Source organism: Chenopodium quinoa, unplaced genomic scaffold (genome assembly GCF_001683475.1).
Source record: "Chenopodium quinoa cultivar QQ74 unplaced genomic scaffold, ASM168347v1, whole genome shotgun sequence".
Taxonomy (NCBI): domain Eukaryota; kingdom Viridiplantae; phylum Streptophyta; class Magnoliopsida; order Caryophyllales; family Amaranthaceae; genus Chenopodium; species Chenopodium quinoa.
The window spans coordinates 481050-508463 of record NW_018744020.1 but is presented as its reverse complement, the minus strand read 5'-3'; the positions used below and the strand labels follow the sequence as shown (position 1 = coordinate 508463).

General features: G+C 35.9%; 2 protein-coding genes across 2 annotated transcripts; one reads left to right on the top strand and one right to left on the bottom strand.

Moving 5' to 3' along the window:
• The first annotated feature begins 522 nt into the window (after positions 1–522).
• Positions 523–6291, top strand: LOC110690233 (tubby-like F-box protein 7). Its single transcript, XM_021867066.1, has 4 exons — positions 523–1157; positions 3851–3941; positions 4595–4724; positions 5345–6291. The coding sequence occupies exons 1-4, from the start codon at positions 810–812 to the stop codon at positions 5913–5915; spliced, it is 1140 nt and encodes a 379-aa protein (XP_021722758.1). The 5' UTR covers positions 523–809; the 3' UTR covers positions 5916–6291.
• An 11078-nt stretch (positions 6292–17369) lies between these two features.
• LOC110690232 (multiprotein-bridging factor 1a-like) lies at positions 17370–20374 on the bottom strand. Its single transcript, XM_021867065.1, is given in 5 exon segments — positions 17370–17715; positions 17919–18001; positions 19308–19391; positions 20083–20166; positions 20169–20374. Coding segments are annotated over 5 exon segments (426 nt in total). The 5' UTR covers positions 20224–20374; the 3' UTR covers positions 17370–17595.
• Between the last annotated feature and the right edge of the window lie 7040 nt (positions 20375–27414).

Genomic DNA, 27414 nt, shown 5'->3' with positions numbered 1-27414 from the left:
AATAACATTAGTACACCCATAAGAAAACACCATTACAATCTTAACAACATGCACCAAATAGGCAAATATGAGCAGCAAGTAAGAAATTTTAGTATGTTAGGGCCAATAACTTTCAACAATGGGTAGCAGCATCATTTTAAGACAACATGCAGTCCATAATCCATATTTGAGTCCATATTCTTACATGCTAATTCGATTCGATCCGAAAATCCAAATTTTAAAAATTCTCAATCCGATCCGATTCGATTTAAAGTTCGAATCTGATCCGAATTGATAATTCGGTTTAGATTAAATTAAATTTCGATTTTAATCAAAATTATGAACATCCCTATTTAATTAAAAAACCTAAGACAAAATACATTAAAATTCTTTAATGAATTCATTTAGAAATTTTCAAATCTATACACTTTCCAATCACACAAATTCATGCACATCTCTATCCATCATATTCCAAGAACAAATTCACCAAACCACCATAAAAAAATTCCATACGGAGTGGAGTACTATTTTTTTGAGGAATTTTTTTATTTTTTTTAAAAGAAAAAAATGAATTCTCCCACCAAAAAAATCTTTCTTCTCTCCAAAGTTTCTCATCTAACACCAAAGTCCAAAGATTAAAATTGACGGTTACCCAAAAACTCTATCACCTCACCCTCCCATCATCCCTCTCTTCCCAAGTCTCAGCCCCAAAATTCTTACTCTCTGACTCTCTCTCTCTTTCTTTCTCTTTCTACATTTCCCCATTTTCTCTCTCTACAAATTCTCCCATTTTCTCTCTCCTCCATGATCATCCTCTTCCTCCATTGCTGATGTCTCTCACTAGATCATTCCTCTCACGTCGTTCTTCTTCAATCCGTTGTTTTTCTCTCTCCTCCAAATCTCACCGTGAGTCACCGTCAACCACCTCCTTCTCGCTCGACGCCGGAAACCACCACAACTCCGGCGATGAATCCGACGGTGGGAGATGGTCGACTTTATTTCCGGAGTTGTTGGCGGATATCATAGCTCGCGTTGAATCTACTGAAGATAAATGGCCGCTTCGTCGAAACGTCGTCGTTTGTGCTTGTGTTTGTAAGAGATGGAGGGATGTTACGAGGGAGATTGTTAAGTCTCCTCTTTCTACTGCTAAGATCACCTTTCCTTCTTGCCTTAAGCAGGTTAATTTTATTTTTCATTTTTGTTTGATTTTTGAATTTGGGTTGTTGAATTAAATTGTTTGATTTTAGGCGAAATGTGGAGTTCTGTTAATTTTGTTTTGTTGGATTTTGTTTATATTGTTATTGTTTTGATTAATTTAGTATATTGTTAATTTGTTGACGATTTAATTGGAGAAATGTATTGTTTTATTGTTACCATTTTGAGGTTTTTTTTTCGGAAAGTGGAGTTTGATTTTTGTAAGTAATTTCCTGTTTTGGAGATTAGTTTACAAAATTGAGGGGGTTAGTAAGATGGGTGATCGTTTTAAGCTAATGGGTGTGAATTTTTGACTGAAGAAAGCCGAAAACTCGAAACTTGACTTGTTACATCAAACGAATGGTTGGGGTAGACTTGGTGTTTATTTAGGTTTGGTTTCGGCTAATGGAGCGGTTTTTTGCCGAATTTGTAAAGGAACTCTGCGGTTTACAGTGCCTGTTGATACCAAATTTAATGACTAGATAGGAGACATTGGACTATAAAGAGGGATGATCTTTTTTGAGCTAATTGGGTGTGACTCTTAAACTAATGAAAGAGTAGTCGTAGCTTGATATCCTAAGTTTTAACTATTATTGTTAAGGCAAAAGCTAATGAACGGCTTGGATAAGCTAGCTAAAAGAAGAAACATTAAATTAAAAATTAACATTAGTTACACCGATCAACGCGTGATTTTGTCATGCTTTCCCAAATTAATACCACTTTAGGTGATATTTTAAATGCTTATCCAACGCCCCTAGGGCGTTTGTTAGCAAGATCCTATTATTAATCTCAGCTTTTTAGGGCTATTGGCGTTGTTGGGTATTTATTCCGTTGTTATCCCTTGATGTCGATGGTGAATACGGTTACCAGGGAGAGATCAAGAGGGCGATTTTAGAGTGGTTGCTTTTGCACTCAAGTTTCGAGTTTAAGTTTGGTTGTAGTTTGAAAGTTGTTATTTTCATTTGTGGACCATTGTGGTATATTGACTATTGAATATTGATAGTTGCTTAGGGAATGATGGGAAACATATAAAATAAACGTAACCGTTTTCAGATTTCTGTAGCCAATTTTTCCTTGAAGAGTTACGTTGCTGCCACTTGTACTGTATGAAATATTGTAGTAGGAGCTTTAGCGTTGATGATGACTTAATTTCAACTTTCTCTAATGTTGTCTTCTGCTTCTTCCCCAAATTATTAGTGAGCTTTTTTAAATCTTGGATGTAAATGTTTATGCAATGTTGTCTGGTTTGCAATGTTACCATTTGCTTGAGCAAATGTGGACCTGCCATTTTACAATTTTGGATAATGGAGCAAAGTTTTTCAATACTTGAATCTTCCGTATGCCATGATAAAATCACATCGTTGGAGTAGCGTAGGTGTAGAGGAGACCTTAAAAAGAGTATTCTTTTTGTTTCAATATGATATTCTTATTTTCAAACATTCAAACCCTTTTATTGTATCATAGTAAAAAAGACAATATTGCTGGCTATGGAAGTACATAGGTATTGTTTGGTTGACATAAGAATTAATTTCCTATAGGCATATGTATTTCATGGGTATTAAAATCCCACATCAAATTTCCTAGGAATTAACTTAACTAGATTGGTTGTTATATAGGTTTTTACAAATCATGGGAACTTCAAGTCTCTAAGGGAGAACTTGGTAATATAATCCCATGTTTTGTGGAATTGGAAATTTCCATGAATTTGCACTTCCCACATTCTCACATTTTATGGTCTACCAAACAAGCCCTCTATTTCCAATTTCACATGAATTTTTAATAACCCCATTGTTTTGTGCAACTGAAACAACACCTGTATGCTTTAATATTAATTTAGCACAAATATATTCAGAATTTATATAAAATTTAAGCAAATTTGAAAATTATCTACTTTCAGCAAAATATTAGGTTCTGTTTGGAAACACTTTACAAGTAGCTTCTGGAGTTCCACATAATCATAAACTCTGTCAAATGTGAAAATGGCTTTAATGTAACTTCTATAGGTTGAGACTATGCTTTGGAGAAGTTAAATTGTCACTTTTTTCATTAATTAATTCCTCATCTACTATTATTAAACACGATATTGTTACTTTTGCCGTTAGCAAGCTTCTAGATGTTGGACCTTAGAGGTTTTTAGTGGTTTTAGACATTTGACAATGTCTAACTTCTTATACTTGATGTTGAGATCTGAAAGACCAATCTATCCAAAAACATTCAACAGGAAGTAGTGTCTATTACTTTATAAGTTATATTTTTCATATCACTAACTTGTTGAAATTGTGCCCTTTTTGGAGCTGTGAGAACCGGAAATAATTGCTGTTTCTTTTTAGAGTTGTGAACTTGTGACAACTATATACCATACATTACCATCATAAAGTTTAACGTTGCCTCTTAGATACATAACTGAGGCAACCATTTTATTTATTAAGCCTACAAGTTTAGGAAAACTTGATTTGACTCTTTCTCAATCCTCATGTTCTCTGGTTTATGACTCTATATGGTTAGGGTCTTTTCTAGACATGGTTACGCTGAGTTTATGCTCTACTTTCTGTAGATTATTTATGAGCTGTGCCTGTGCTCCATTATATTGTTTGTTGCTCATATATATATGTATCCATACTTGTTTACAAGTCAGGTGTTTCTTACTGATTCCGTGAATGGTTTCTGACTGGTGCAGCCAGGGCCACGTGAAAACCCACTTCAATGTCTCATAAAGCGGGACAAGAAAAACTCTACGTTCTATCTCTATCTCTCTGTATCACCATCATGTAAGGAAATACGGCACCTTGATCTAGTAGATATGGGAATTTTTATTTATATTTTTTCAGTTTCTTGAAATTATATGTTTAGTATGCAGTTAATTATTTGTAGCCAATTTTTTCATTTAGTTATTCATTGGAGTGTGGAAACAACTTATGGAATAGGTGTTTTCAATCAATTTTATGCTCATAAGCCTGCAGGCAGTCTCATGCTGTTGTCAAAGATTTTTTAATCAAGTGTTGAGACTAATTTATATTTTTTTCTTACATGCTATTGCGAAAAATGTATCCAACAGATTTTGAAGTCCCTGGAAATGATTAAAAATGTGCTGGTGATTGTTTCTGAAGATTTTAGCAAATTATGCTTACAGAAAACAGAATGTGAAACACTGCTTTCCCCTTTTTTAATATGAGTTGGCTCATGTACTTTGGGCTGTTAACTGAACATGGTTCAGAAGATAATGTCTTTAAGCTTAAATTTCACTTCCCCCCCCCCCCCTCGAACTCCTCTATTCCAGTTTTGATTTCTAACTAAATCTTGCACTTAGTTGGCGCAATTACTCCTACCAACCTACTTGTTTATGTGGCTGATTTGGAGTATGTCCTTGTCCAATACTGCGTTATCAATTTTGGCTGTTGCTGATTGTATATCTTGATTGCAGCATTTTCAGAAAAGGGGAAATTCCTCTTAGCTGCAAGGAGATATAGACGTGGTGCCCACACTGAGTATATCATATCACTTGATGTCGATGACCTATCACAAGGAAGTCAAGCATATGTTGGGAAATTAAGGTATGGTTTCTATATTGTGAATTTTGTTTTGCTGTGAAGTCAGAATTTATTATATGTTTGTTTGGACAATTTATTACTCTACCCAACTGCTTATGCCAAGTGATGAATTCCAAATTAGATAGAGAGAGAGATATCTAGAAGTAACTTGGTGGACAAAGGCGGGGGACGTGTAGTCTTGTAAGACTGTCAGGTCCACAGAAGTGCAAATTAATTCACTTTATTATACTATTATTGCTTTATTAATTTTGTCATTTTCAGATTGTCAGATAAACCACATAATATTTTCACGTGCTCTTTGAGCTTTTTAGGGATGATTAGTTGGGATTTTTTTCATGGAGAGACTAAAGATTCCCAACTAGTTCAGCCAACCTTAAGGAATTCTATGTACTTATGTCTCTCACTCTGTGTCTTTTAGTGCAATGGTTTAATATTAAGATGTCATCATACTCCATATATCTATAATTCTATATCTAGAGTGTAACACTTGCACTTGATTTAATTAGTAGAACTCTTGCCTATCTATGTTCAGTAAGTTAAGTGTTTGATGAAGGCGCAACCTTCAATGCTGATTGGCTCATGTTTTCAGGGGTTTGCATTCTCATATTAATTTCAATTTGCAGTTCAGATTTTCTTGGTACAAACTTCACAATATATGATAGCCAGCCACCCCATGATGGAGCAAAACCATCAAGTAGCAGATCAACTCGTCGGTTTGCTAGCAAACAGATAAGCCCCCAAGTTTCTGCTGGGAATTTTGAAGTCGGGCAAGTTTCATACAAGTTTAACCTCTTGAAATCAAGAGGTCCCAGAAGGATGATTTGCTCCCTTAAATGCCCTGGGCCGACGGGGACCATTTTGGATCAGACAGAGGATGCCAAAACTAAGTTAGCAGAGCTGGATTCTAGTTACACTGTTCTGAGGAACAAAGCTCCAAGGTGGCATGAGCACTTGCAATGCTGGTGCTTGAATTTTCATGGCCGGGTAACGGTAGCTTCGGTCAAGAACTTTCAACTTGTAGCGATAGTGGATCAAAGCCAACCAGGTGGAAAAGGTGATGAAGAGGTAGTTCTCCTCCAGTTTGGAAAAGTAGGAGATGATACTTTTACCATGGATTATCGCCAGCCACTTTCAGCCTTCCAAGCATTTGCAATTTGCCTAACAAGTTTTGGTACGAAACTTGCATGCGAGTAAGTTGCCATCTTTGGTGCCAAAATCCATGAAATGGGTGTCCATATATGTTGTTTAAGTGTAATTTTTTTTTTCTTTGTTTTTTTTGGTTTTTTTTTTATTTTTTATTTATCCACAAAAAGAAGAAAAGAGAAAAAGAAAAAGAAAAGGATGTATAAGTTTTCACTCTCCTATGTAGCTCCTCTTTCTTCATTTTCGTTCCCAAATCTGTATTTTTTCTGCTACATTTTGTTGGTTAGATGAAAGATAATGTACATGCCGCCGCCACGAATGTAACTTGTATGTATACACTCTCATGTCAAGTGTTAAAAGTGTAGAATATAAGCATGTGCTTTTGCAAGTGAACCTATATTCTCTGCTGAGTACTTTGTTATTGTTATTCTTTGTAAGTTTGATATATTATACATTATGTCTAAGGCCTTGTTAGTTCATCTAATTTTTACTTTTTTTTGAAAAAATAAGTTCAGACTAGATCTGAAAAAATAAGTTCAGACCAGATCATATAAGAAACAATAAGTTTAGATCAGAGCATCGCTTTATGTGCAGTTTTTTATCGCTATAATTTCGTAATGAAAAAAATTATGAAAATTACATGTTAATAAAATACACATTATTACAAAGCTAACAAGACACCACTTAATATATATTTTTTCTTATAATTATCTTATATTTAAGGTTAAAATTTTGTCAAATTAAACAATCAAGATCAGATAAGTTTAGATAAGCAAAAATAAGGTGAACCAAACAAGCCCTAATTCAACTAAAATAATAACATTTTTTTTAGGGGAAGCGAGGCTAATGCATTAATTCTTGGACGTGTCCGAGAGTACATAAGGGGAGACATCTACTTTTGGCCTCCTGTCCCGATCGGAAGTGTTATGACAATAAATAAAACCATCTTTGTGTTGGATCAACGTGAGAAATGCTTATGGACAACTGATTAAGTCACAAGAATACAAAATAACTAGCCTAACTCAAAACAAAATGAATTAAGGTCCAAACTAACTAAGCCCGATCATAATTGGCTTAAGCCCTAGGTTAAAACCTAATTATGACGGATTTAGAGAGGCCTAGGTTAAAAATCAATGATGCCGCAGAAAAATCCGCGCATATCTCAATGAGTTGCGCTGGTCTGGCGCGCGCAACTCACAAGGTTGCGCGTGACACCCAGCGCAACGTCTAGTGATGCGCTTACGAAAGATTCAGAATTTCATAAAATTGAATCTTACCATAATATCGCGCGCAAGACATCTTGTTGCGCTTCCTTGAGCAGTGCATCTAAATGACTTGCGCTGGGCTGTCGCGCGCAACCCATTCTGATGCGCGCGACACCTACTGCGACAAAATACGCGAAATCCTAAATGCATACATTCCCTATAAATAAAGGCTTAATACGAGGCTGAAACAGAAAAAAAATTAACCTAAAACTCTGGCAGAAACTTTGTGAACTTGTGTACTCTTAACCCTCTTGTCCTAAACACTCACCCCTTCAATGTTACTACGGTGGAGGTTTCCAAACAAGGAGTCCATAAGTGTTCTAAACAAAGATCTAGCAAGGAGAAGTGTTAAATTCTCGAGCACTTAGATCAATAACCTTTGTTTTCTTATTTAAATAACCTTTAATTAATTAATTAGTGTTGTTTGATCACTTTAAACAAATTTTTAATTAATTAATTCCACATAGTATCTTGCGTTAAGAAGAATAGAATTAAATAATTAATTGTTAATTGATCACCTAAGTCAAGCACTAGTAGAAAAAGGCAAAAAGGCACCGCTCAATGGCCACCGATTTTTAAAAACCGGTGGGAAAAAAAGGGCAAGGATAGTATTGCCACCGGTTCAAACCGAACCGGTGGCTTTTTATATATATAAAAAATTTGCCCCTTTATAAACCGCAAACCGTACTCGTCCTCAGCCGTTTCTCTCTCCTCTCTCCCCTCCCCTCTCCTCCTTCTCTTTCTCTATCCATTCTCCCCTCTCCTCCTTCTCTTTCTCATCTCCTTCAATCTCTTCTCCTTCGATCTCCACCACCACCACCATTTTTTCCACCACCACTGCAACAATAGCACCACGAACACATGCATGAGTAACACCGACTTTAATCGAGGTTAGGGTTTGATTTTAATCGATTTTTATTTGATTTTAATTCGATTTTAATCGATTTTAATTCGATCTTTATTTTATTTTAATCGATTTTTATTCGATTTCTTCTTGGTTTTTCTGGGTTTTTAAACCGAAATTTTCTGGGTTTTTTAATCAAATTTTTCTGGGTTTTTTAAATCGAAATTTCTGAGTTTTAAAATCGATTTTAATTTGATTTTAATCGATTTTATTCGATTTCTTCTGGGTTTTTAAAACTAATTTATCTGGGTTAAATCGAATATTTCTGAGTTTTTAAAATCGAATTTTCTGAGTTTTAAAATCGATTTTACTTTTATTTTTTATTTGATTTTAATCGATTACTTATGGGTTTTTAAATCGAATTTTCTGGGTTTTTAATCGAAATTTTCTGGGTTTTTTAAATCGAATTTTCTGAGTTTTAAAATCGATTTTAATTCGATTTTTTATTTGACTTTAATCAATTTTAATTCGATCTTCTGGGTTAATTTCGATTTTAATTATGGGTCCATGCTTTTTTTCTGGATTTTTTTTAATGATTGTAATCGATTATGCAAAGTGTTTTGAGTTATTTATTTTTATTTTTATTTTCCGCAGCTTATGTATTTTATTTTATTTTGTTTTAATTGATGCAGGTATATTGATTTAGATCTTAAATCGAAGAAGCAAGATTTAGGAATATTGATTTAGATGTTGTATGAGTTTTTTATTTTTATTTTATTTTGATGTTGTAATTTTTTTATTTATATTGTAATTTTATTTTTTATTTTTTATTTATTTATATGTTGTAATTGTTCGATACTTCGATTATATTGATTTATATTGTTTTTTTTTATTATATGTTGTAAGTTTGCAATTATATTGAATGATAATATGATACTCGATTTATATTTTGATGTTGGAAATTTTTATTTTGATTTAATTTTTCTATATATCAAGTGAATAAAAAAAATATTACATGGAAGTATTGCCACCGGTATGGCATTAAATTTACTATAAAAAAAACGGGAAATGAGTATTGCCATTTGTTAATCGGTGACAATAATTTATAATGCCACCTGTTAACCGGTGGGAATAATAGTTTTTGCCACCGGTTTTGAACCGCTGGCTTTTAAAGGAGGTATTGTCACCCCCCAAATGACCAACGGTTCAAAACCGGTGGCATAAGGGGATTTTGAAGCGGTGGCTTTTTGCATTTTTCTACTAGTGAAGGCGAATCTTGTTTATTTATCATTTCTTTCACGAATATTGATTAAACAAGAATAACAACTTTTGCAATGTAATTCCTACGTGATTGATGCTTGTAAACAAAATCAACTAACTTAGCTTTTAGGTATCACGTTGCATATATTATTTGGTGATGAAATTGTGAAAAAAGGAAGAGCTAGTAGAGGTTACTAGGGCTAGGATAGCGATTCCCCCCTAAAGGGGAGGTTATTTTAGTATCCTCGCTCCCGAACTCATTCTGGTACACGTAGACCAATTTGGGCATGGGTAAACTTACAATTCGTGCTAAATATCCCTTGAACTCTACTAAAGAGAGAGAGGCATGAATGAGGTTTATGAGTTTTTCTAAAACTCATTGGCGACTCATACTTGTTTCTTACAAAAAAGCGTAATGATATAATCAATTCTAATTCAAGGTCCCCAAACAGTCAGGAATTCAAACCCTATTAAACCCTAACAAGTGTAAAGTCCTAGGCTTTTAAAGGGCCATGGACATTTAAGTTGTAGGATCCCTAGCTTATGATGGGCACACCCTCCTTACAGTGGCGACTCCACTGGGGACTTAGAGGTTACAAGATCAATTTTTAATTATGGTCCAAGGTTTCCAACACTAGGTTTCCTATGGGTTGTAACGGGAATTAACTTGGATAATCTCTAGTTAGAGAGCGAGACTTGAATGCATAATATCTTCCTTTTTCACAAAAGTAAAAACCAAACAATCACTATTGCATCATGCATAAATAATAGCACACTATAACCTTTGGTGATTGGCTCATTGACAAGGGGTTGCCAACATTATGCTTCTATCCCAAAATCAATAACAATCATCCCACCCATATCACCAACAAAATGTTGGGAGGGCTATGTCATGAGTCAACACGTTGAGTGATTGATTTGTGCATCGTTTCTTAAGATATGATACCTTTGGATACCAAAGCTTTTGACCTTAAGAAAGACATTATGTGAATCTTGGCTTATGGTATGATTATATTACTATATGCGACGTGTTTAGGTTAGCTTTTTTTTAGTTTGGTTAGGTTCCCAATTGCAAAATTGTCCCTTTGTAATTTTGAGTCACATTCGAAGGGTATCATATAATTGTCCCTTTCGCACGCAACCTGGTTATTTGCGTGCATCTACTGTTTTGAAGTCCTTTTGATTTCTCAAAGAACAATTGACTTGTACAGACAATATCATTATTAATCATTGTTAGACGTGATATTATCCATTCGAATGCATCTTGTGTCTTTTTCTTTTTCTTTCTTTTTTTTCTTCCTTTTGTCTTTTAAACAAGCGTATCGATTTCCTTAACCTTTCGTACTTCCTTTAGGGCCGGTTTCCAAGATTGGGAACGAAGACCCCCGGGCACTCGTATTCTACGTTTACCACCAAACAATTCACTCCTTTCAAACCATCTTCCCTCAAGAACTCTCTCTAGTCCAACAACGATGTCAACCATAGAGCAACACCAAGAAGAGATTGTTCGCTTGAGAGAGGAAAGGGCTCAAGAGGCCGAGGAGAGAAGAATTAAGAAGCTAGAAAAAGCTGAAAAGAAAAATGCCGAATCTTTTGCTTTGCAACAAAAGATGGATGAACTATCTATAAAAGAGAAGTCATTAGAGAAGCTTGTTCTCCATTCCACAATGGGGAAAAAGTACTTTGATGCAGAAAAGTTTGCTCCTCATACAGGACTCACTTTACCAGAAAAGTTCGTAACTATGGACTTGCCACTATTCAAGGTGACCAATAATCCAAAAAACCATTTAATGAGTTTTACTGCACCATGGCTTTAAAGGGAGTTGATCCTAAGCTTTATACTTTGACTTTCCCTTTATCTCTAGACCCAACCGCGAGAGAGTGGTACTATGGGCTAGATGCTAAGTTTAAGACATCATGTGAAGATATAGTTTCGGCTTTCATCACCCAATATGAGAGTAAAGTAGAGTTCAATTCAACTTTATGTGAACTTGAAATGCTTAAGCAAGACAACGATGAAGGTTTCCTTGCTTTCTATGGTAGATGGCGAGAAAAGGCGGCCCACCTTTCCCAAAGGCCACCTGAACTCGAGTTAGTACAAAAGTTTATTGACAATGTCATGAAAAGTATAACAAACATCTACGCTACCTTGGTTTAGACACTTTTCAAAAGGACTATTCTGTGGCTACTAGGATTGAAGATGATCTTGCTAAACAAAAAGCAAATAAGTCTCATCATCATCAACCTAAGAACAATTACAAAAAGTGGAATGATAACACTTCATCCTCTATTAATGTATTTGCAACTTCCACGCAATATAATAGCACAATGCAATATCATAATAATGACCCTCAGAAAAGATGGAAAAGAGAAAAAAATATTTACACAATTTCTTGTGAGCTATAAAGAGTTGCTAGAAAAATCAAACGAAAAAGGATTGCTCGCACCAATAGGGGCAACGCCACCCATTTATCCAGAAAAAGAAACTCTCAATGGGATGGCAATGCCTATTGTGCTTATCATGAGGTGTTGGACATGATACTGAATGTTGCTTTGTCCTAAATCACAAAATTCAAGATCTAGTAGACGATGGAAGAATTCCCACGTCTAAACCCAATAATAATGTATCCCCATTGGGGACATTTCACATTGATGAGGATCATATGGGAAGTGATACGTTTAATCGTTTGAATTATATCACTCTCATAGGGAAGCCTCTAACCATAACACTCATAGGGGCAACTAATGAAGTGTGTAGGTTATGGGACAAAGACTTTCAAAACTTATATGTCTCTAAGTATGTCGTCGTCCCACCTCCACCTTGTTTACAAAAAGAAACAAGTAGAGCGCTTGATTGGGATCATTTCTTGGGGAAATCACAAGATTTATCAAATTTCTCCTTGGACGGACAATGGCATCAAACACAACTCATGGAGCATATTGAAATGGAGACGCACTCAAAACCCTAGAAGAAAATTGGTTCATAAGTCCTACAACTAACCCAAACGAGATAAATGATCGTTCTGGGTGATTTTATCAAACACAACCAAATGGATCTTCGGCCACTCAAAATCAAGTTCAAAATCCAGTACTACCTCCACATGAGGTGGAAGATCTATTGGTCAAACAACTTCGCCAATCTAAGGCAAATGTTAGCATTTGGGAACTCCTAAGTACTTCTAAAGAACATAGGAATTATCTTATATATGCTCTAACAGCTTTGTTTGTAAGTACAGACACAACTCCACAAGATCTCGCTAACTTGCTTACTAGCAAAAATCCGACAAATGAATCATCTTTACTAGTGATAATTTGCCCTTAAAAGACATTACCCACAACAATGCATTATACCTAACTATAGGGGGCAAGGGATACAACATCCCTCTTACTTTAGTTGACAATGGGTCTGTCGTAAACGTATGCCCATTACAAACTGCAAAATATTTAGGTCTTAATCCAGGAAAAGACCTTCAATCAACAACACAAAGCATTAGGGCCTATGACAATTCAAGGAGATCGGTGTGTGGGACTGTTAAGCTACTAATTACCACAGGCCCAATACAAAAGATGGATGAATTCCATGTCATGGACATCAAACCTACATTCAACCTTCTTCATGGACGTCCTTAGCAATACCATCCTCGCTCCATCAAATTATTAGGTTGAACTATCAAGGTCTTTCTATGACTATACATGCTTCTCCTCTTAAAATAGCAATAAATGATCAATTACTTCTTGAAATAAATCATGATAATGATAAGGAGGACATGTAAGGATTCGCCGCCGGAGGCAATCTGCACACTAGAAATGGAAGAAAGCCTTGAAGAACCATTCAAGCTTGATCCATATTCCACCCTAATAGTAAACAAGATCTTGTTCAAAATTGGTTACTTTCCTATGATGCCTTTGAGAATAGAAATAAAGAACTCTCTTTTACTTCCTATCCCAAAGAAAAGCTTCTCTTTTGGATTGGGATATAAGCCAACCAAAGAAGAATTTGAGTCTCACGATGCTAAGATCAAAGCACCTAGAGACAATAATAAGAAAGGGATAATCTCTTTACTTCTATCCTACAATCAAACCCTCAACGGACAATTCGTTAGGGAGGGAGAAGATTTAACATCTCAATTAACCCAATGTATTTATCTAGACCTTCCTTGCAGTCCCTTTCGTGTTAAAATAGCCTTTTTCAACCCATGCTTTGCTTGTTACCTCGACAATGATTCCTTCATACAACCAATCGGATTTTTTGTTCTTTCTATCTTTTGCTTCCTCTTCCTCTCTCATTAAATCATCCAACGCTACTGACTTCTCACTTACAACGTCACAGCCAACACCAACACCCTTCTTCATCGCCTTCTTCCCCAAACATGTCTCGACATTTAAGACATCCTCCAACACAGCTGTAACACCCCAACTCCAAACAAATTAGGCAAGGGCCTATTGCCACGAAATGCGCATCAAGGGCCAACAACTTTCCTCACAAACCAATACGAGTCCTTTCGGCACATTTTGTCCTCACTTATGCGCGCCCCGAGAAAACTTCCCAGGAGGTCACCCATTCCAAGACTACTCCTAGCCAAGCACGCTTAATTATGGAGTATCTTAGCATATGAGCTTCCTAAAAGGAAGATGCATCTTGTTGGTATGAGTAGTATATTAAACTCCTTTAAAGCAATCATGAGGGGTATTACAACAAATGTTCCAGCATTATCTCTTCTCGGAAAATCAGTAACACAAGTTGATGAAGGACTACCTTACCCAAATGAAAATGAAATCTTCTTATTCTTGACAATCTTTGGTTCCATGGTCTTTTCAACATCAATCTTCATTTGCCAGCCGCTCAATTTGTTTCAAAATTTAATTTGCTCCTCCTGCTTCTCTTCCTCTACCAATAAGGACTTGAACAGCTTAGCCTTCTTCCTCTCATAAAACAAAGCTTCAGAATCCCTCATATTATAAGTCAAAAACCACACTTTTTCTGTCTTCCCCACCTTACACTTCCCTTTCCTACCCAAGTGCATCACAAATTCTTTCAAAGTAAGCCATTTAGTAGCATTCATGGGCACATGTTGCCTGTAAGAGATGTACACATTGTAAACTATCGTGGCCGCGACTAGGGCTGTGCATCGGTCCAAAACCAGACCGGAACCTAGGATCGTTTTTTTGGGGACTGGGACCGGACCAGAATCAACCGGTCCGGGTTCCGATCTAGACCTATTTATTCTGGTCCGGTTCGGTTTTGGATCGGAATGGACCGGTTATATTCTTTTCTTTTCTTTTTTCTTGCATTTTAGTATATTAATATATATATATATACATTTTAAACGTCTTGTTTTTGTTTTTGTGTTTTCCTATTTTGCACCTAGAATTTATAAATTACAAGTTTTGTACCTAAATTTTTTAGAAATTTAAACATAAAATTTTGAATTTTCACCCAAAAAATTACAAAAATACACTTTTCGGTTTAGACCAGAAATCCGAAATAGCCAATTAGTGAGGACTCAAGACCGACCCGGAATCCCTCAGTCCAGGCCCGGTCCAATCCAATTCCGTCCAATCCCGGTCAGTTTTCCGGTCCAAGTCCATTTTTGTACACCCCTAGCCGCGACACGACTAAATCTATGGCTACGCCTCGTATGCTCTAAAAAAGCATTCTTAAAATTCCCAGGAAAACCCTTCAACAAAATTAACGGGATTTTGCCCAAAATTTTGCATTTGAAGCAAGTTACCTTCGCTTATAAGCTTTTGTAAGCCTTTCAATTTCATTCTGTTAGCAATTGCCTATGGACCAAAATTTCCTTCTATGTATTTTCGATTGCAATTACAAATTCCAAACTACTCCGAATTTTCAAAAGGTATCAAACTAGCCGCTCCATCCTCGTTTAAAGCAAGCCATCTAATGGTAGGTGCCAGCCACCAGATACAAACTTCACTACGAGCATTCGAATTCTGCTGAGAACTGCTATGATCATCCCCTAAAACCCTCCAGACTTCTTCAAATCTAACAAGGAGAAATTGATAGATGTTGATTGGATTTTCCTGAGCTTTTTTGAAAACAACATTATTCCTCCAATGCTAAATCCACCATATAGTGATCGTGAAATACGTTGGCCAGACCTTTGGAGAAAGATCATTTCGGGTTTGTACCCTTATGTTCGCAGCTATCCATTATTGCAATGTGCCTGTACAAAAGTTAGGGGCTAGAGCTGGGCCTCCTACATATCTCCAAGCGTCTCTTGCTGCCTTACAATCACGTAGAGCATGCAAGGTTGTTTCTTCATGGTTATTACAATTTGAACACCATGGGCTATTAGAAAGACTTCTTTTCACTCTATCAGAGTTGGTCATTATACGATCATGCATAACAAGCCATAGGAACACCTTCGCTCGTTGTTGCACTTTAACTTTCCAAATTAAATTCCAAGTTTTGTCATTACCCAACTCATCCTCTTTACGAATAATATTCATAGCCGTTTAGATAGAAAATTCATCTTGTGGAGATCCACTCCAATACAACAAGTCCCCTGTAGTAGGGTCTTTTCACAAGGCATGTGCTTCTATAATTCAAAGAATTTTGGCAGGAAGAAAATCAGCAAAGAGCTCCCACTTCCAACCTAGACCTGATTAATGGGCGGGTCGGGCCGAGGCATAAAAAATCAGCCCATTTCTCGGGCCGGGTAGGGTCGGGCCTAGCTTCGGGCCAAAATTTGCATGCCCCAAACCCGGCCAAAATGAAAGGGTCGTGCGGGCTTTTTGCGCCATTTTTGGGCCGGACCAAAAAAAGAACTAAAATAGCTTTATAATGTATTACCAAGCCCGCCCAAAAAAATCGGGCTGGGCCCAAAACCCGCCCAAAATCGGGCCAGGCTTGTTTTGATCAGCTCTATTCCAACCATTCTCTTCACCCCAGAGTTCCTCAACAGTTGCCCCATCAAGATCATTCGGAATCTCCCGAATGGCAGCAGCTCGCAAAGGCTTTTCCATAGCCCAATTATGATCCCAAAATAAAGTTGTGGTTCCATTACTAATTGCCACCCTCGACCCCTCATTAATGAGCTTTGCATTTTCCAATATACCCCTCCAAACGTTCAACATATTTGCCTTAGGTTCGAACATGTCAATATCACAGCGTCTATTTGCAATATTTAGCTCTTAAAACACGAGACCAAACGGCATTTGGTTCGGTTAGCACTCGCCATCCCAACTTGGTCAAGAAGGCTGCATTTGTTTGTTGTGTGGATCTTATTCCCAACCCACCTTTTTCCTTCGGTTTTTGTAGGTAGTCCCAAGAAAGAAGGTGGATTCTTCTCTTTTCCTCATCACCCACATTTTTCCTTTGGTTGCTTTTCGATATATAGAATACATGTTTTTAATATTTTATAAAATAATATATGTATATATCTTACCTATTTCGTGTTTAAGACAGACGTTGGAGTCATTGAGCAATTTTCTGCCATGTAATCTTTTTTTAGAAATCTGCCATGTAAGCTAGATTACACATTATCAATTTTTTTTATATTAATTACCAAAAAGATTTCTCACTATAAAAAGGTTTTAATAATTCAATTTGAAAATATCTTTCAAAAATAATCTTATCATAACTCAACCAAAAAATTGAAATGCTGTTTTCTTTCTACCCAAATTTCTTTTTACTATTTTTTTTTCTGAAAAAAAAAAAAGAAAAAAGAAAAAACTGTTTATCTAGTGGTATTTTTATAAATAAAACGAGTTATTCACAAAAATGTCACGCTAGCTAGAATTTATGTTGATTTAATTACGAAATTAACTAAATAAACATTTCGTAAATTGAAAAAAATAAACGTAAAAGTGGTTGTCCTACCAATTATAAAGATGCACTCACTGCAAATTGCAAAAGAGTGTTGTTTTGATTAAGATAAACCTTTGTAAACAGATCATATTTACATTACTTTTTTGATAATTTACTACGGCTTTATTGAACATTCCATAGTTTTTTTTTTTTTTTTGGTTAATTAAGCCAATTAGCTTTACAATATACAAACAATTATCATATTTGCTCATTTTGAGCAATTGAAAAAATTTAGCAAATTCAACCAAGAATCAGCTACGGAGGGGAATGTAGTCACAATGAATTGTTAAAGCCACACCACAAGGTACACAATGCAAGGATTTCATAGGCAGCATCCAACCAAACATATTGTGGCAAGGAGCAAAAGATCAAGCATCTGCAGTGTTATTCATATCCATAGATTTAGTCCAAGCCACACATTTATACAAAAACAACAGTTGGAAAATGATTTACATCAGTTTCAAACTCCCTGACACATTAGAAGAACAGTTTTAGTGAAAAGCTTTCAAATATCTGGGTTTGTTATTCAGTCTACTTCTTTCCGCGCAGTTTCACCCCAAGAGCACGTTCCAGTTTTCCAATGATCTGCTGATTTGGAATGGCCTTTCCTGACTCGTATTCCTGAATAATCTGTGGCTTCTCATTGATCACCTGCAACCAAATACCTCGTAAGTTTTGTGAGTATAACAATATGAAGAACTTACTGGAGTTGTGAAACTGAGCCTGAAACCAAACTTCTTTATTGTAAGGTTCTGTAATTCTAGCCTTCACTTGACCACCGTCTCTCCAGTTTTGATGGTTTGGTAAGATAGCAGATACATTGCACAAAGAAATAAAGAATATGGGAGACAAACCTGAGCAAGTTGAGATTGGGTGAGCTTCTTATCAGTTCGAGCCTGCATGATGGCCTTCTTAAGTTCGGTTGGAACTCGATCATCTAATGCAAAGTTCAGTCAAATGAAAAGTCAGCTGAAAAGTACACAGAACACAAAATCTTTATCTTCACAAAGAACTTTTTGTGCCAATGCGTAAAATTTTCAGTTTACAGGTATTTGTTCTTTTTGGAATTAATTTTTTTATAAAGAGTGGCATTAATCTTTGCATCTTAATTCAACTCCTTGATCTGCCTATCTTAATTCTTAACCTTCCAACACAGTATTGTTTTTATATCGTTTGCATCTTTTATTTTAAAATGAAATATACAAAGCATGAAATTATATACATTTCATAAAACATATCCTTTTTTTTTATATACATTTCATAAAACATATCTTAAATATTAATTACCATTTTTAGAAAAATTTAAGAAAACATAATGTACATATATAAATTAAGGAAACAACATGTGCATTGCACAGACCACAAAAATTAGTGGAAAACAAAAGGAAAGTTCCTTCAGCAAATTTTAGAAACAAATTATAAACACAAGTCACTGAAATGCACTGTTATAAACAGATTGCATAACTAGGTTAAAGTAGACAAAAATACTATGCTTTTGGACAGGGCTTTTCCTGAAACTTAAAAATCCAATCACATTACAGATTGTCCCTTCTGTAAACATCAGTATTCTTTAAAGCTGACAGAAGTATTTCAAAACAATTGACCCATATAAGATTTCAAAAATCTTATTCATACACTGGACGATAAACACATTGATCTCAGAAGAGAATTCACCAAATGATATGTCGAACATGACAGAATGATCATCAAATTAGACAAACCGAAGAAGAATTGTTCATCTACTAAAACACAGGTAGTCTAACAATGCATCAGTTGCCAAACCTACAGAAACACCATAACTTGTTTGATAGATAACAGTCAACAATGTAAAATGAATACTCCTCTGTCCCTTAAATAAAACTCACTTTTAACTTGAGATCATCCCAAAAACATAGGCAACAAACCAACCCAGCAGGCAACTCAATCTCTGAGATCTTGTTAGCCAGCAAATTTGAGACAAATTTTACTAAGCTAAATCTTGTTATTTGCCCTTTTTGACTTTTAACTTAGTACCTTTAATTATAACTCTAGTAAAGCATAAATAGAAAAGAATAGCAAGTTTTTTCTTCAACTCTACAACTTAATAACGACACCAAGCAAATGTGATGCGGCAAAGTATTCAAGGATGATAGAGCTATAGAATAAATGGGACTTAATCCACTGTTCTGAAAAACATAACAGCCACAAAATCAAATGTATTTGAGAAATTAAGACCAATCAAAAGCATAAAAGAAGGCACTCACGAGCAAGATTCTCAGTTTCATCATCCAGCTTTCGAGTGTTCAGAGATGTGCCACTGGATGCAGCTTTGTTAGTCCCAGCAGCCGCTGCAATCAAAACCCGGCAAAGTTAGGAAAATCATCAGAAACATTGATTACATCCGAAATACATACTTGCAATGCAATCAATTTGATTTCTGTAGTTCAGATGCAAAATTTGACCCATACTATACCCAAGTCGGCTTCGTATTACAATACAATCCAACAACTCCTAAACGAAACTTCGAAAAATAATCCAAACACGAATCAAACCCGATTAACCACATGACAGTACAACCAGCCAAACTGAAACCTCCCTTACTAATACCAAACTTCAACAAGCCCTAACCATATACATCAATCAACAATCATCAAAAATCCACAACAATCAACATATAACAGTGTGAGTACTAACCATAATTAGCACAATACATATCAAATTCCAAAAGTTCATCCTAATTCCTAAAAATTAAAACAAAAGGGAATTAAAAACTAGTCAATCAGCAGAATAATGATCCAACAAAGAAAAGTAGCCCTAGCGTTAAATACACGCATCCGAATAAAACCCTAAAATCAAATTCACTAATTCTCAAAATCAAATTAACAAATCCTCCCAAAACCCTAATTACAAAAATCCATCAAAAAGAGGGAAATCACCAAAACAGCATAAAACTCCATTGATCTAATTCAACCCAAAAATTAGATAAAAGCAATCATATTTTAAAATCAAAAAATGAAAAGGGTAGTAGAAAAATGGAACCTTTGCGAACAGTTTCGATTTCGGCGCCGGAACGACGGGCGGCGTTGACGGCCTTCTCGTCCTTCTTGGCGGCGGCGTTGGGGTCTTCTTTCGAATAACAACGGGCTCCCAATCCTGCGACATGGGTCCAACTCCTGCCATTGATTCTCGAGCTTTGTAAAGGGTGTTCTTCTGAAGATGATAGAGATAAAGATAGTTTTTTTTAGTGTTGGAAGATGATATGAGAGTTGTTTATGATGTTTTCCAGTTCTAGGGCTACATTCGTGTTCTTATATATAGACAACAAGTTTCTCTTTTATGACCTTATCTCGTTTCATTGACATCGATCCGAATCATGTTACTCGATCCGTCTTAAGATAAAAGTCTCATTTATTTATTATACAATACCACATGTTTGGGGTAAGTTGGTGAGGTTTTGTTTGATGATTGAATAAAAGGTGAATAAAAAAAAATAAAACATTTAGCTAATGTGATTTTGTTGATTAAAGTGAATACATAAAGTGATGGTGGAAAAAGGCTTTTATTTAGGGATAATGTTTTTTTAGGGATAATATGACTTTTATTTGGAAATGGAAGGATTAGAAAATACAAATTAATAATCATGTTGTAGATTTTGCACCATATAAAGTAGACTTGAATTTTGGTTGATTAAATGTGAATAAATTAATGTATCAACTTAAGCATTACAACATGTAACTCATGTAAGATAGTGGACTAATAACATACATGATTGTCGCTAGGCCAAGTTAAAGATGAGGCTCTACATAACAAGCAAAGCATGTAATCAGCAAACCTAAGTACATGCATATTAATAGGAAATGAACACACTAACAAAAAATTATACTCTGTAGAATACACAAATAATATGAAGTATAAATACATTAACCAACAATACTTGCTCACAAAATACTTGACTCGCTTAACTTACTATTGGACATGTCTCCATTCCTTCTATGTCCATAAAGGGGCCTAATTTGGGCGTTAATCGAACTAGTAAATTAAATTATCATGTCACCATGTGCTACTTGAAAAGTGTTAAAAACGAATTATAAATAAAAGTATAGCATTTTTAACCCTAATAGATGTCATGATTGATAAGAAAATAAACCCCATTAACACCCCCCCTCCCCCTCAACTATTGGATTATTCTTTTGGACAATTATATACCCTTCTTTTTTGTTGAAGAATGAACCTCTCAATAATCATTTTCATAACTTGGCTTGCTTCTCCCACATTGAACAAAAGATGATCATGACATTCTTTTAAAAGATTACTTTTTGATTTTTTTTATTTATATAATGCAATAAAGTATAGTCAAATGCACTATTGTACTTCTTATCATCGGGATTAAAAAATCACCAAATTCCTTAATTTCCGCGAAAAATTAGATTCCGCACAAGATGAAGGGGCAAAAGAGTATAATTACTTAATTAATGTTCTTGAATGTGATTATGTAAATTGGCTGCTGGGGAAATTTGTGTTAAACAAGGGTCGCAAAAATAGCAAACAAATTAGAACGGAAAATCTTCGAGGCGTGAACGGAATCACTTTCCCAAAAGTATAATTCCGACCCTATACTACAACCGGGTTTCACGAAAATTTACTTAGGAGATACAACGAAGAACAATTGTAATCACAAGTAGGATGATTACAATTCAATGTATAAAAGCTTGTGTAATTATGATGATGATAATTAGAATTGCAAATGAAGGTTTCAAGAAGAATTAAGAAATTTGCCTTACTTTTTCTTCTTTGAACCTATATCCCAACATATGTACAATAGTACATATATATATTAGAACCAAAAAGAAAACCAACAACCATGAAATAACTACCGACACTTGAAGAAAACTGTCTCCATTCAACCACCCAGACATGCGCGCCCGATCGGGCTGCCACTGCTCGATCGGGCGGTTCTGGAGTGACGATTCACAGCCCTTCTCGCGCCCGATCGGGCGAAAGTATCTCAATCGGGCAAAAACCCAGCAAAATTAAACCTCCTTCTCGCGCCCTATCGGGCGGTGGCTACCCGATCGGGCAGCCAGCGGTGGCTGCCCGATCAGGCGGTGGAGATGGTAAAATTTCAGCCAGCCTCGCGCCTGGTAGGGCAAGCACCACCCTGACCGGGCTGCTGATCGGGCACTAAGAGGACAGACACTTTGTCTTCTTTAAAACAGAGAAACATGTTTCTCGTTGCCGAGAACATAAATTTCCTTCAAAATTATTTTGCCTTTAATAATCTTTATTAATTAGTTTACAACACCTTTGCATAAGTAGACTAATTAATTAACATGTATTTGTCTAAATTCTCAAAATTATTCAACAATCCTCCCCCATTTTGAGAATTAAACTAGACACATTGCAAAAACGTCATCATCACAAAACAATCTTATGCATAAATGAAAGTGTACATAGACTTGAACTCCCACTTAGTGCAATATACAATTCAAGAATCCGTATCCATTTGGTATCGTAAAACGTTTGAACCAAAAGCAACGCATTTGGAAACTTGAAGATATTACACACACGAGATTAATTACTTAAATACATATTAGCTTGACACTATAAGCCATGTGTCCATATCTATTCATAAGTACATCAAAGCTACACCCCTAATAGCTTCTTGAAGCGGCTAAACCTCGTACTTATATAGGTAGAGTTCCAACATGAACTTGTGACCAAAGCACTTTTATCAGGAATTCTATTAAGTTTAAAAACAACCTCTTTTCATCACAGAAAACCGGAACTTTAACTTGGATTAATAAACAAGTTCCCAATCATCAATTAAGAGAATTAATCTCATTGAACTTAAGACCCAACGTCTTATTGGGCGTTAAGTTGAGATTCTCCTAATTGTGATTATTTAGGGCTCCAATCCTAAACCGATTGCTATCCTATTGTTAACATCTCTAGCCAATGCCTTTGTAAAACAGTCGGCGAGATTAAGATCCGTTCGAACATAATCAATAGTGATCACATTATCCTTGATAATCCCTTGGATGTAGCTATTTCGTACTCCAATGTGCCTTGACTTACCATTATAAACTTGGCTATAAGCCCTTGCCAAGGTAGCATTGTTATCACAATGTATCACTATTGGTGATATCGGTTTTGGCAACAAAGGAATCTCAAACATGAGATCCTTTAACCATTCGGCTTCTTTACCAGCCGAATGCAAAGCAATGAACTCCGATGTCATTGTGGAGTCCACAATACAAGTTTGTTTCTTTGAAGCCCATGAAATGGCACCTCCCCCATATCGAAAAACCCATCTACTTGTGGAGGAATGATCTTTGTTAGAGATCCAACTTGCATCTGAATACCCTTCTACAACCGAAGGATATCCACTATAAGACAAACCAAATTCCTTGGTTTTCTTCAAGTACTTCAACAAGCGTCGAACTGCTTGCCAATGTAGCATACTAGGCTTGTTAGTGTACCTACTCAGTTGACCAACTGCATAAGCAATATCTGGTCTAGTACTTGTCATGGCATACATCAAACAACCTATTACTCTAGCATATTCAAGTTGTGAAACCGCATAACCTTCATTAGGTATCAACTTTATGCTAGGATCCATAGGTGTTGAATAAAGAGAAGTAGTGTCTTCACTCACATTGAATTTCTTGAGCACTTTCTCAATGTAATGAGATTATGACCAGATCAACTTTTCTTTTTCCCTCTTTATCCTTATGCCCAAGATGACATCCGCTTCCCCCATGTCTTTCATGGAAAACTTTGAACTAAGGAATGACTTTGTCTTTTCAACCTGTGACAAATCGGTTCCAAAGATCAACATGTCATCTACATATAGACAAATTATGACACCTTGACCGTTGTCATCAAATTTGCTATAAATACACTTGTCTGAATTGTTCAACTTAAAACCATTAGACAACACAACCTCATCAAATTTTTGATGCCATTGCTTAGGTGCTTGCTTTAGCCCATACAAAGATTTAATCAACTTGCAGACCTTTTCTTCCTGACCTTCCACAACAAACCCTTCCGGTTGTCGCATGTAAACTTCTTCCTCTAGATCTCCATTCAAGAATGTTGTCTTGACATCCATTTGATGGATCACAAGATTGTGGATAGCCGCAAGTGCTATCAACAATCTTATAGTTGAGGTGCATATGTATCGAAATAATTGATACCAGGTTTTTGTGTAAAACCTTGTTCCACTAACCGGGCTTTGAAATTTTCAATCGTTCCATCAATCCTCAATTTCCTTTTGAAGATCCATTTGCACCCAATTGGTTTAATTTTGGTGGTAAAGTAGCTAAAAGCCAAGTATTGTTTTCCATGATGGATTCCATCTCATCATTAATAGCTTCCTTCCAAAATGGAGGATCACGAGACCTCATAGCCTCATCATAGGTCAAAGGATCATCTTTCACATTAAAAATGTATGGAAATTGTGTTAAAACAGATTCCCTTGATCCTTCAACTAAGTACACATGAAAGTCCGGGCCAAAATATTTTTCTTTCCTTGCCCTCTTACTTCTCCTAGTTTGTGATGATGATGTAGATTCCTCCTCTAAATGAGTTTGGTCATCCACCTCTTGATCAATGACAATTTGATCAATACTTTGAGCATTGGCATTTGGAGTTATGTCCTTTGGTCTAGGAATTGAAGAAAATCGATTTTCATCAAACAATGCATCCCTTGACTCAATGGTGGTGTGAACCGACCAAAAGTCATTTTGTTCTATTACATAGAACCTATAGGATTTTATATGATCCGCATATCCTATAAAAATGCATTCAACTCCTCTTTCACCTAATTTTTTACGTTTAGGTTCCGGCACTTTTACAATTGCCCTACAACCCCAAACTTTGAGATGACTCAAGTTTGGTTTCCTTTTATAACATAGCTCATATGGGGTTACATCTTTCCCTTTCATGGGAACACGATTTAACACGTAACAAGCCGTTAAAACGGCTTCACCCCAAAATCCATCACTTAAACCTGAATATGACAACATAGAATTTACCATTTCTTCCAGTGTCCTATTCTTCCTTTCCGCTACACCATTTTGTTGTGGTGTATATGCCGCGGTAGTTTCATGTACTAAACCTAAAGATTGGAAATAACTTGGGTCATAGTATTCACCTCCTTTATCAGTTCTTAACTTTTTAATCTTTTCATTGGTTTGCAATTCTACTTCACTTTTGTAGATTTTAAATTTGTCAAGGGCTTCATCTTTAGAAAATAACAAATAAATGTAACAAAACATTGAATAATCATCAATAAAAGTTACCGAATATTTTTTATTCCCTAAAGAAGGTGTGTTGTGAAAATCACACAAATTACAATGCACTAAATCAAGCAATGAATTATTTTTCTCAACAACATTAGAAAATGGTTTCCTTGTGATTTTGGTTAACATGCATGTCTTACACTTCTCTATTCTTGGATCAAATACAGGTATCATATCATGCTTTGACATAAAATACAACTTTTTATAATTAACATGACCAAGTCGCAAATGCCATAGAGAAGAATTATCATTAACAACATACACAACATCATTCAAAGTATTTGATATACTTAACTTAAACATACCATTACACAAATAACCAAGTCCTACAAATTGACCTCCTTTAGACAAAATAAATTTATTTGACTCAAACACCATCTTAAAACCTAATCGATTCAAGATCGCACTGGATACAAGATTTCTCCTAAATTCGGGAAAATACAACACATCTCTTAAAATAAGAGATTTTCCCGAACTAAAGACTAGCTCCACTTGTCCTTTGCCAAGCACCTTAGCTGTAGAGTCATTGCCCATATAGAGAATTTCTCCATCATCAACCTCCAAGAAGGTCTTGAACAATGATCTATCCTTGCACACGTGCCTCGATGCTTCTGAATCGATATACCACGAACAATCAGCCTGTACACAATTGATTTCTGAAATCATACACATATAATTCATAAATGAATTAAATGAAATTTGTGCAAAAGATTTACCTTGTTTGTCTTGGGATTGGCTAGCATTGCCATTCCTATATTGAGCCTTCTTCTTGCTCATCCTTTTCTTCCAGATTATGCAATCTTTCTTGAAGTGACCGGGTTTTCCACAAACCCAACAAGCACGTGACTTTGAACCATCACCGCTTAACTTAAGCTTCTTGCCTTTATTTTGTTTGAGTCATTACCCCCTTTTATCACATTTTGTTTGGCATCCTCCACTACATTTACCATAGTAGAACTAGGATTTGCATCCTTATTTCCCTCTTGCACCCGGATTTTTTCCTCAATCCGGATGTGAGAAGCCAAACTCTCAAGGTTAATATCATCCTTCCTATGCTTTAAACCACTTTTAAAGTCTTTCCAAGAAAAAGGTAATTTGTCTATTATAGATGACACTACAAAGGTCTCATCAAGAACTATGTTATGCTGTCTAAGACTTCCTAATACTCTTTGTATCTCATGAAATTGTTCCATAATTGGCCTACTATCAATAATCTTATAATTATTAAATTTACTAACAAGAAACTTCTTGCTAGAAGCATCTTCAGCCATATATTTAGCCTCTAAATCATCCCATAGAGACTTAGTAGAATCATTAAACTGATAGATATCAAAGAGTTCATCAGACATACCATTGAGTATATGGCCACAACACATATAATTGTCATTCTCCCACTTTTTGTGTTTCCTTGCTTCATCCAAAGTTTCCTCCTCCTTCTCCTCGGGTTTCGGAGTAGCAAGAACATAAGCCACCCCAACTGTAGTCAAGAAGAAATGCATCTTCCCCTGCCACCTTCGGAAATCAACACCCTCTAATTTGTCCAACTTTTGAATATTGGCCATCAATTCCTTAACATTTGCCATCTTTGTTAATTATACTTTTGGATTGTTGGGGAAATTTGTGTTTAAACAAGGGTCACAAAAATAGCAAACAAATTAGAACGGAAAATCTTCGAGGCGTGAACGGAATCACTTTCCTAAAAGTATAATTACGACCTTATACTACAACCGGGTTTTCACGGAAATTTACTTAGGAGATACAACGAAGAACAATTGTAATCACAAGTAGGATGATTACAATTCAATGTATAAAAACTTGTGTAATTATGATGATGATAATTAGAATTGCAAATGAAGGTTTCAAGAAGAATTAAGAAAATTGCCTTACTTTTTCTTCTTCGAACGTATATCCCAACATATGTATAACTGCCGACACTTGAAGGAAACCGTCTCAATTCAACCACCCAGACATGCGCGCCCGATCGGGCTGCCACCGCTCGATCAGACGGTTCTGGAGTGACGATTCACAGCTCTTCTCGCGCCCTATCGGGCGGTGGCTGCCCGATCGG

Coding starts and splice junctions, on each gene's coding strand:
- LOC110690233 (XM_021867066.1), top strand. CDS start 810: ATGTCTCTCACTAGATCATTCCTCTCACGTCGTTCTTCTTCAATCCGT. Junction 1,158..3,850: donor TTCCTTCTTGCCTTAAGCAG/GTTAATTTTATT, acceptor TGACTGGTGCAG/CCAGGGCCACGTGAAAACCC. Junction 4,725..5,344: donor GCATATGTTGGGAAATTAAG/GTATGGTTTCTA, acceptor TTCAATTTGCAG/TTCAGATTTTCTTGGTACAA.